The following is a 10,754-nucleotide window of genomic DNA, read 5'->3' as shown; positions in this document are numbered from 1 at the left end:
CAGGAGACCCCTCAAGCCGTGGAAGTTCAAAGGTTGCAAGGTTTATTTTTAACCCGCTTGCTTTTTTGGTGGTTGGCACAATCATTGTTGGTTTCCTTTCTACAAGGCTTGACAAGCAAAGTAATTTCGCCCAGTGGGATTTTTTTTTTAAAGGAATTACCTTGTTAAAAAAATCACGAGTTTCATGTCTAAGCTGCTACACACTAGTTTGCACATCTCATACAAGTTCATGAATAATACAAATGAAAATGCTACTACATGCTTTTTTTTACTAAATGCCACAAGCAAGCGAGTTGTTTGCAGCAGACTGACAGTGATGGGAAATAAGTCACTGGATCAAATCATTAATCTTGTCAAATATTGTCATATGACAGGAGAAAATACAGGTGTGGAGATTGCATCGGCTGATAAAACATTACTTACAGCCATTTTTCCAATAAGCGATGGACCCGGTGCTGTCAATATTTGGAGGGGATGCAAGGTATGCCCTGGTGAAGGCCATTTTGCGAGGAGCAGAGAGCCTGCTGGGAAAAATACAGTGGTTCATGCTGGGTCTCCGGGAAGCTGAAAAGCCACCAGCAAAAAGCTATGAATTATTTTGAGCGCAAAATACATTTTCTTTGAAGACTGTCGGGCCATTAGGGCCCTTTTGCTCCCTTTTAAATTGTTTTTATGCTGTGAGTAATGTTAACCTTTGCTTTTGTAGTCATGAAATTCTCTCTGTACCTTTTCCCTCCTGGCACAAGACACAGATGGGCTAGAAAAGCTGGATATAAAGTATAGGAACCATTTGCTGCAAGGAAAGAAAAGGCTGGAGGAAGGAACTGAAGCTTTCACACTGATGTCTACAGGTCTCTGTTGCTCAGTACAATAGATAGTTGGCACGTGTAAGAATAAGCCCACACAAACATGATTATGTTTCCTATTAAAGCTTTTCCAAGTTTTCCAATGTGTTTTACAGAAAAATGACAAGAAATCATCACAATATACTTATGATGATGTGACTATTTCTTTACATACAGCTATGCTGGTGGCAAACAAATTCTGATAGTGAGTGTACGTATGCATGTTTGTATATGAGCCAAAAGGTCAAAATAAGTGTGTTAAGTTTTATTGGATAAGGATTATAAAGGAATGGATGATTATTTTGAGTTGTAACTTTAAAATGAGCTTAGCGCGTGACACCTTAGTGTCTGGGACAAAGCCTAAACTGATTTTATAGTGAATGTCTTCTTTGCAAAGTGGCAAAACAAATATTTAGACTCCTTAGCTATCCAAAGTACATGCACATATTATCAGGGCCTTGTGCGCCATCCTATGCCTTATGCATCCTATGGATCTTGGGAGTGTGTAATAGATTAATACAAGACACAGTACCAACAAGAGAACTTTCTCTCTGTAAATGCATAAAATAAAAAATAAAACAAATACAATTTGAAAAAACAAAAAAACAACCCGACCTTCCATGGCCCGCACCACGTGCGCGGTTGATCCTCTTTCACCTTCCTTTGGCACTGCACCGGCGCGTAATCTCCATGGGAACGCCGTCACGCAGGAGGAAGTGATCAGGACTATCTGACAGTGAGCTCGCTTTAGCATGGCAACAAAGGTAAGCAGCTGCTGAGTTTTCCCCACGTCACCTCCCCGTGTTGCTGGCAGGAGCTGTCGCCTTGTCGGTGATGTGTGCCCGGTGCAGGGGGTGTGCGGCCCGAAGCCCTCCGCCTGTCATGACGTTTGCCCGGAGGAGGGCTCGCTAACTGCCGGTTAGCCAGCTAATAGGATGTGCTAGAGTTTAACACTGACCACACGGTAATGACATTGAGACTTTACTGGTCCCGGTTAGCTAGTTGGTGAATATTTGGCTTGCAGCATTTTTTATTATAAGCTGAATGAAGTGGTGTTTCCACAGTGATGTAAAATGCAGCAATGATGCTATCGCTTCCTTCACTCCTTTTTTTCCTTTCCTTTTTCTAACTCCACCTTGTTCCTCCCTGGCCTCTTCTCCACCTTACTTAATAAAAAGTCGGTTGTAGTCACCGGTAACCTTGGATAGCATCATGCTACAAGTTGTGGCGTTTCTGTTATGAACGCCCCACCGGGTGCAGAAGTTCCCGCAGAGCGGAGGAAACTTCTAACATGTTTTTTGACACCATCATCATCACCTACAGCTCTTATCTGAGACGGGAGGTACTGACGTTTCTTCTAAAGGTTTCACAAACTTTTTCCAGAGGCTTTAACTAAATGTAGAAACCTATAGACAACATATATAATTCATTCCCTTTAGACAGGGGTGTCAAACATAAGGTCCAGAGGCCAGAATCAGCCCGGCAAAGACTCCAATCTGGCCCACTAGACAGCTTTGGCAAATCAGAAGAAAGGCACAGATTTTGGACTTTTATTTGTATTTTATTAAGTTTTGCTGCTTCTCTTACTTATGAAAACTTTACCTCTGGATAATCATACTACACCACCGTACATAAGTAATAGATATAGAATTAAATGACAGAAAATTGCCTGTTTTTTACTGTAGATTTATTTATTTATTTATTTTACAATCGTCTACACTAAAAAACAGTCTGATATTTTTTTATATCACTTTTCATTTTTCTGTAATTTTACAAATTCAGTTGTTACAATTTAAGTCACGCTGACACATTTCTTTCATTTCTCACAGCAGTATTTCTTTATCCCCTAGAAAAACTAAGAAATACTGTTGAAATGAAGTATTTTTCTTATATTAAGACTTCACAGCTAAATGTGTAGTTAAACTTCTTTACACTGAGTGAAAGGGGAGTTTCACTGCTCCGGCCCACTTAAGATCAAAGTGGCCCACCATGTAAAATGAGTTTGACATCCTTGCCCTAAGAAATATTGTCTAAAACAATAAAAATAACATAAAAAGCTAATTAAGAAACATTGACTGTACAATATGTGATCACAGGTATGTGATTAAAAGCATTCCAGTGTGTAAGAGGTGGTTGCAGACAGACAAAGCTTTGTTTACAAGCCAGTAGCCAAAAAGAAAAAAAACATTGTTCTACAATGTGGCTCACCAGGACCGGCTCAGATGATGATATAGGTTTGGTATGTCTATTCACAAAACATTCTCTCATCATTTTGCAGGCAGTTCTGCCTAGGAGGGCCGACCCCACTGAGTTGAAAGCCATTTTTGAAAAGGTGGGATTTGACTTATATGTTTTGTTCTCTTTTTTGAGTTTGCCTAGTTTCAAAGAAGGTTTTCTCCCATCTTTTGATTTAGGTTTCTTTTCTTTTTTTTAATGAATTTCTAAAGCTCAGCCTTGTGTCTTTATTTTTTATAAAAAAAATGTTCTGTTTTACAGTATGCCAGCGTCAAGAAGAATGAGGAATACTTCATGTCGGCGCAGGACTTCGTGAGCCGTTTCCTCCATGCTCACACGGACATTCTGCTGACCAATGAGGCCACAAATCTGCTGGCTGGAGTGGTGGACCAGAAGAAAGATGGGTCAGTGTACCATTTATCTTTTAGGCAATGAAAATTTCACATATGTAGGGTTTTGTAGACAATTCTAGGAGGGTAGATATTTTTGTGGATATTTTTATCTTGCTTAAGGGCTCTAAACCAGAGATTATATGATGGGCCACATATACTCTACTTTGATCTTAGAAGTCACCAGAAGTTTAACTACACATTTGACTGAGATGTTTCAATATAAGAAAAATATGTAATTTCAATTTCATTAATAGGAGAGAGAAGCAGCAAAGCCTATTAAAATACAAATAAAAGTCCAAAATGTATGCCCTTCTTATTTGCCAAATCTATCTAGTGGGCCAGACTGGAGTCTTTGCCAGGTTGATTCTGGCTTCTGGACCTTATGTTTGACACCCTGGGTCAGCACACCTGAATCACATGATTAGTTCATTACCAGGCCTCTGGAGAACTTCAAGACATGTTGAGGAGGTAATTTATCCATTTAAATCAGCTGTGATGGATCAAGGACACATCTAAAACCTGCAGGGACACCGGCCCTCGTGGACTGGGATTGGGGACCCCTGGTCTAGACTCTTTTTGGGGTAGCTAGTTTTGATGATATCAAAAATAGGAAGTCTGTTTTCTCTTGAATATATTAGAACTAAATATCACTTTGCTCGTGGTGTTCAAAGCATGGAAGAACTACTTTTATTCTGCTTAACCACAACATGTCATCGATATCACTCTGTAGAATAACAGTGGATTAATACATCTGTGTTAAGTTTATGCCATAGGTACGTCATGACCACAAACTTTTCTAAAGCCCTACATGCACAATCTTAGAAATGTAGCTACACGTCATGTTAATGCAGGCCTCAGCGACTCTGATAGGCCTGTTTGGTACCATTGATTCCTCCTGTGCATTTCCAGCTCCTCTTACTGCCATGTTTTGAACTAGCTGGAAGAGAATGAAACTGAAGTGAGAAACTCCTCACGAAATAGTGTGTTGGCAACTGCGTTGACCACTTGCGTAGGCTGTGTTGTAGGTGTTGCATAGATTCAACACAGAAGCCTAAATCAGACATTGGCTAGATGCACGTTTCTTTTGGTTGGTGGATCAAGACTGGAGAAAGAAAATAGTTCTTGCTCACAGCCAAGTTTTGCATTTTTTTGATCAACCTGGTTATTATTTCGGGAAAAGACACATTGCTGCTGCATGTTTTTAATGATTTCATTTGATTTATTCGTTTATTTTGCAAGTGCCATTTAGGTTCATTATATTTAATCCCACAACTAAACAGACTAGATAGATGAATTGCCCTTCAGGCTGCAGGAACATATGCACATTTGATTTCGGGCTGAACTTCCTATTTGAACCACAAATGTATTCAGCCTTATTAATATTAAGCCACCTGCTAGGAGGTAAGCTCATGATAGACTCTTATTAAAGCTATTAGTACATGGATTATGTATCCCTTTGATCTTGTGTGACTAGCCTCCTAGTGTTACTTTGCATTTTATAAACAAACCTATGACTTAATCCTTTGGTGTAAGAAATGCACAGGGGGACGTTCATACATGAATTATATAGCAATGAGACATCAAAACCACCAAGGCCCCTGTCAGGTGTTGGCTTTTTTGTAGATACACCCCTAATTTCACACTTACGCCTCCCCCCTCCCATCCCCATCACCCCTGTTTTTTACATTAATATGTATGTATTTAATGATACATAATGATGGGTAATAAAATGTTAGGGTAAGTCAAAAAAGATTTTAAAAAAAGGCCCACATTGCCATGGTAACCACCTGGGCTTCTACAAAGAGCAAAGTGCACATGGCTGTGTAGTTTCATGTTATTACATCTGCTTTAAGGTGTGTGTGTGTATGTGTGTGTGTGTGTGTCTGCACTTACAGAGGACAGTGAGATGTGAGTAGTGGGGGTTTTTGGAATTGGAAAAAGAGAGAGCAACGTGCATGCTCTCTCTCACACACATGCACGCACGCACGCACACACATACACAGAGAGAGAGAGAAAAAAAATCACACATGCACTGTAATTGCCCATGCTATTCAGGAGCACTCAGTTGCATTGTGCGGCTTTGGAGCAGGATAAATGGTGGCCGTGGCATCAGGGTAAATCTATTAGGAACCCATGGCCCAGGCTTTGTATCTAAACCTCATTTTGGTTTTGTGGAAGAGAATGGAAATGATATGGGGGCAAAACAGGAAAAAGAGTCATTTTTAAAAGAAAAAAAATCTTTTTTTTTCTTCCAAATATTGTTTAGACTTAGTTTAGATGCGATTCACTTTCTTTTCGTATAGTCGCTGTACAGGCCTGTGCATTGTGATGTGTTATTTTCTTCCTGAACTTTAACAGACAAACGAGTTGATGAGGCAAAAGAGACCAGATGATTATTCTGCAGACCTCACAAACACAGAAGAAACACAATAAGTAGAGATGCGACAGCCTCAGGGCCGTCGCCTGTAGCATGAAAACAGAATTGCGTAGTTTTTTTGTTTTCTCTTTTTAAGCACTCAGCCGTGCAAAGCTCCAGAAAAGAACAAGGAGCAAGACAAAACAAGCCACTTTAGCGGCTGGATTTTCATCCAGCATGCCCGATCTCATGCAAATACACTCGCGAACAATACGTTTCGGTCGGTATATGAGGTGCAGCGTATTTGCAGCTAGTGCGCCTGCTGCTGTTTTTGCCAGGTAGGACTCCATTTCAGCAAGATGAGTGTGGGGATAATAGATTTAGCAGGGGGTCGGATGGGAGGTGGCACGCTCGCTTACTTTTGTGTTGTGCGAGAGAAATTTTTCTTACACAATGTGTGTGTGAGTGTGTATCTGAGTGGCTCAATGTTTGTGGAATGGGGGGGGGGAAGCAATGTAAACAGTGAAAATACATTTGTCTGTCTCCCTCTCTGTGACTGTGTAAATCAGGGGATATAGTGACAGTCCTAACAATCTGTTATGTGGAAATCACTTTTCTCCCTCTTATTCTCGCCGTCCCCGTGAGACAGAGAGACAGATAGATAGATAGATAGATAGATAGATAGATAGATAGATAGATAGATAGATAGATCAAGAGAGAGCGAAACAGAAACAGGGCTTTGAGGGTGGAGATGCCTCAATTTCCAGGGACCTGACATACAGGCCTAGAAGACGGTTTAAAGATTTTTCTCTTTCAGTCAACTTATTTATGTCCTCTCTTTTTCTTGTTTGACTTTTCGCACATTCCTCCTATCTGATCATCACTCTCTCTTTGCACTCACATACTACAGTGCACTCTGAGCTCCCTCTATTTCATTCGCCTCTTTCCGACTCCCTACCTTTCTATCCGTTCCTTCTTCCCCCTGATATTTTGATAGAAGCATCTGTTCAAGTGTGAAAAAAAAAAACACTTCCACCCATAGACTCTTGGAGGTTTGGAAAAAAAAAAAGAAAAAACTTTGTTAAGGGAGCGTGCTGGGAAAATAGCAGTCTTCCAGAGGCTGCGAGCATTCTGGACTTGGACTGGTGGGTGTCCACTCCTAGAAGCCGAACACATACCGCTCACCTGCGTGTGTGTGTGTGTATGTGGGGTTTTTGGGGTGTGTCTGTGTGCAAGTGTTCTCTAGGTGGGTGGAAGGCTGTCAGTAACAGCGCCAAGATGCCACGGACAGGGGATTATTGAAGCCCCTCTAGGCCCCTCTCCCCCACTACTATCAACGAAGGAGAGCTGTCTTTCTATCAGCCGGGCCACAGCAACACCATGCATTTATGTTACTTGTAAACAGTATTTCCAAGCCTGGGTTTTTTTTGTATATTTTTTGTGTATTTAAATGCCTGCTGAGAGAAGACAGAAGTAAAAGCTGGGTGATGAAGATGAGATAAACATATATATGTGGAATATAGTTGTAATGTCAGACAGGCATATCGGAGACAGTTTAAACTGCATTGAATTGGCATCATGACAAAAGTGTCATTCAGCTGTCATCCATAGAAACACATGCAAGCCTTTGTCATGTAATACATCCCATAAATATTGCTGTTTAAAGGATTTAACAAATCCCATGGAGTAAAGTAAGCAAATGAGGAGTATCACATTAGCCCCGTCTTCCGCGGTTCATCCCAGCCTGCAAACATGGATGGGGCAGCCCTGGACACATGCCATAGCAGTTGATGGTTGGTAGATGCTGTTGGTTGATTTGATTATTGAGCGGTCTCGTCAGGGTTTGAGTCTGCATAGCAAAAAATGATGCAACCCTCCCCCCCCCTTTTTTTTCCCCTCATGGTAATCATTTTGCAGCCGTCATGGCGCTTGCTAATCAACCATCATAAGCTTCATCCCCGGCTGCAGAGTTGTGTGTAAATGCTTATGAGCACGTGGAATGTTTTTCAGTGCGCTTTACGGAGATGCCCCCTGGATCTTGTCTGGACCCCTCTCCACCCCCGTGGTCCAATCCCTTTCTTGATCAACGGCCCTCTCGGTTACACTAATATCCTGATTATCCATGTCTGGGAAAACACAGACGGGATGACCAGCGTGCATGCAAATTGATGCGTGTGAAAAGAACTCCAAAAACACATAGCTGACATTTTCCCTTGTTTCCATCTCAAAACAGCGATTCTCTGTGAGTCTTTGAGGCTGTGCTTGCTTAAATTCCTTTTATTAACCTGCGAGTGTGCTGTGCACGTGTCGCACAGGATCGGCGAGGTGTTGGAGAGTTTGTGAGTATTCCAGCAGTGTGAGCGGCGAGGGTATTAGCCTTGTTTTTAACAGTAGATCCCCGGACTCTGCAGTGAGCTTTTGTGCCCCCTTCCACCTACTTACCATCAGCGGGGGCCTGCTCTTAAGAACTACCTGCTTAGTTAATAAAACAATTAGCCTTGCCTTTGAAACAATGACAGCTGATTTCAGTTGCCGCTGAGGAGAAACTGTACGCTCACTTTTATCCCCTCTCCACACTTCCCTTTGTTCTTGAGCGGCTCCCTTTCCAGCACACACACAATGCCTTTCTCGAAATGTATCGATGCTATCTTTCGAAATGTATTTCTGGGTTTTTATTGAAAGCAGGTATTAATCTGTGTCTTTTGTCGCTGCCGCTTTGCCTCGTTGGGTTTTTCACGAATGTTGGAAGGGAGAAAAAGTAGTTTTGAAGACTGCATTCAAAAGACTATAAAGCTTTTATCCAAGCGCTGCTTTATGAAAGATCTCTGGGATTCATGTTTAAGAATAAGTTCCTAAAGCACTACTTTCTGTCGACGCCTCCTCCTCCAGTCTTCTATACTGCAGTCTTTTTCTGGTTATAAACCTATACTTTGTGTATATATAAATGCACACAAGCCTGAAACCTAAACTCTAAAGGCCAAACAAACACCTCTAAATTTCATCAGTAACATAATTAATTACAACAACAAGGAAAATGCAATCACTGCCCCCCCTCCTTCCTTGCCACACTCCCCCTCGGAAATTGAAATGGGTTTAATAGATGGATGCTCGGGGACTGCTCATTAACGCTGACCCTTCCTGTAATTATCAGATCCATTTGTGAAATTCATAATGGACTTAGGGCAACTGTGAACCAGGGCCTATATAAAGGCTAGACTGCGTGGTCCAGTTCTCCACAGTGGGACTTTCCTGAGGGGGCTCTCAGTGGGCTCACACATAGGCAGTGTTTTTGTGTTTATTTTTTTGCTTGCTGATGGTACATGTGGACGTGTGTACCTCTATTGAGGCTTCTAGGAAAGCAGTGACAAAGAGATGAAGTGCTGTAATAGGAAAACTAGACTTTCAGCTCGTCTCATAGTGTTGTGGCAAACAAAGTTCACCCTTCATTTTCTCGTTTTTCGCCATGGCTCCTGTTGGCTTTCACATAATGGCCTCATCTTATATTAAATTTATGTTGATGTCCTTAACTGGCTCCCAAGCCCCTGCACACCTGTCTGCTTGTTTAAAATGGCACACTCTGCATGTGAAACGTCCTATTTTAAGCCTTTTTTGTGTGGTGTAAAGTTGGCCCTCTCAGTGTTAGCTGCCAGCGCAGACCGGGAACACACACTGAGCTTTTAAAAATGTTTTATTTTCTTGCTGTCACACTCGATGATTTTATTACATTACATATGGAATAACAGACTAAAAGGATAAAAGGCTGCTTGAATTACGTGTTGCGCAGATTGATAGCTTGTCCAAGTGTGCTGGTTTGCCACTGTGTGGCAGTAATTATGACGGTGTCTACAGTTTAATGCTGTGTAAAAATCACTTGTTTTTTTTAATTATTTTATTTAATATTTCATTTCATTAGTGTAATTTACACTTAAGTCTTTATTATGTATTACATGGCTAATTGAATATCAAAGACTCAATGATCACATGCGTAGCCGATGAAGTATTTATACAGGGAACCTGAAACACAACGTACCACAGTAATGAATCAGCTCAAATGGCAGCATTTAACCGTCTGTTACAGACCTACTTATCCTCTTTCCCTCTGTCCTTCTCTCTCCTAGCTTGATCTCCTTTCAGGAGTTTGTAGCATTTGAATCGGTGCTGTGTGCCCCAGACTCACTTTTCATGGTTGCCTTCCTGCTGTTTGATAAAACGGGCATTGGGATTACCACTTTTGGTAAGTAACTCTGCATCTGATTTACAAGTTAACCTTTAGCTGTAGTTAAGTTTGCACAGATGCATCTACTGTGCAAATCTGATGTAAATGCCAGACAATCAATTTCTGTACCACAGTTTTTTTTATTAAACATATTTTATTTTTACTAAACATAATTCTGATCCTGATTCTGATGCATGTAGTAGATATTGTGATAAACTTTAAAAGTGTATACTGATTCACTGCTCATAGTAAAAAGCTCAGAAAGTTATGATCACTTCTGGTACAGACGCGTATTTTGTGCTCATTTTAAACTGTTCCTGTTATGGTATTGATATTCTTATCACACGTACCGCAGTTTCAATCATGAGAAAAGCATCGTTGTCTTTGTTATATATTGTCAGGTAAGTCATTTGCTCGACACATGTGTTCTTAGTAAAACAAAATCTGGAGAGACAAAAAAAGAAACACTGGGAAAACCTTTTCTACTCTTTCTAACGTTGCATTTTCCTCAGGTTGTGCGTTCGTATCATGTTGAGGATGATACCAGCTCACAAAACTAATCAGGACACCGTCTTAATAGAAGTGACGGTTTATTGAATCGTAGCAATAATGTTATTATGTAAAGTGAGACAAAGTTCAGGTCTGAACACTGAACCTCATTCGCTGACATTTACCAAAGACTTATTCAGGCAGCGCGCTCCTCTTAAATG

General features: G+C 41.0%; 1 protein-coding gene across 1 annotated transcript in view; it reads left to right on the top strand.

The window, feature by feature from the left end:
- Positions 1-1,525: 1,525 nt before the first annotated feature.
- slc25a13 (solute carrier family 25 member 13) overlaps positions 1,526-10,754 on the top strand; it is a 52,485-nt gene continuing 43,256 nt past the window's right edge. The window contains exons 1-4 of the mRNA XM_005728911.1: positions 1,526-1,609; positions 3,124-3,177; positions 3,342-3,484; positions 9,947-10,062. Coding sequence (XP_005728968.1) covers positions 1,598-1,609; positions 3,124-3,177; positions 3,342-3,484; positions 9,947-10,062 — 325 coding nt within the window. The 5' untranslated portion in view covers positions 1,526-1,597. The remainder of the gene's footprint in view (positions 1,610-3,123; positions 3,178-3,341; positions 3,485-9,946; positions 10,063-10,754) is intronic.

The sequence above is a fragment of the Pundamilia nyererei genome, unplaced genomic scaffold (assembly GCF_000239375.1).
Source record: "Pundamilia nyererei isolate P.nyererei 1_Seehausen unplaced genomic scaffold, PunNye1.0 scaffold00030, whole genome shotgun sequence".
Classification (NCBI taxonomy): Eukaryota; Metazoa; Chordata; class Actinopteri; order Cichliformes; family Cichlidae; genus Pundamilia; species Pundamilia nyererei.
This window is presented reverse-complemented; position numbering and strand designations above follow the sequence as displayed.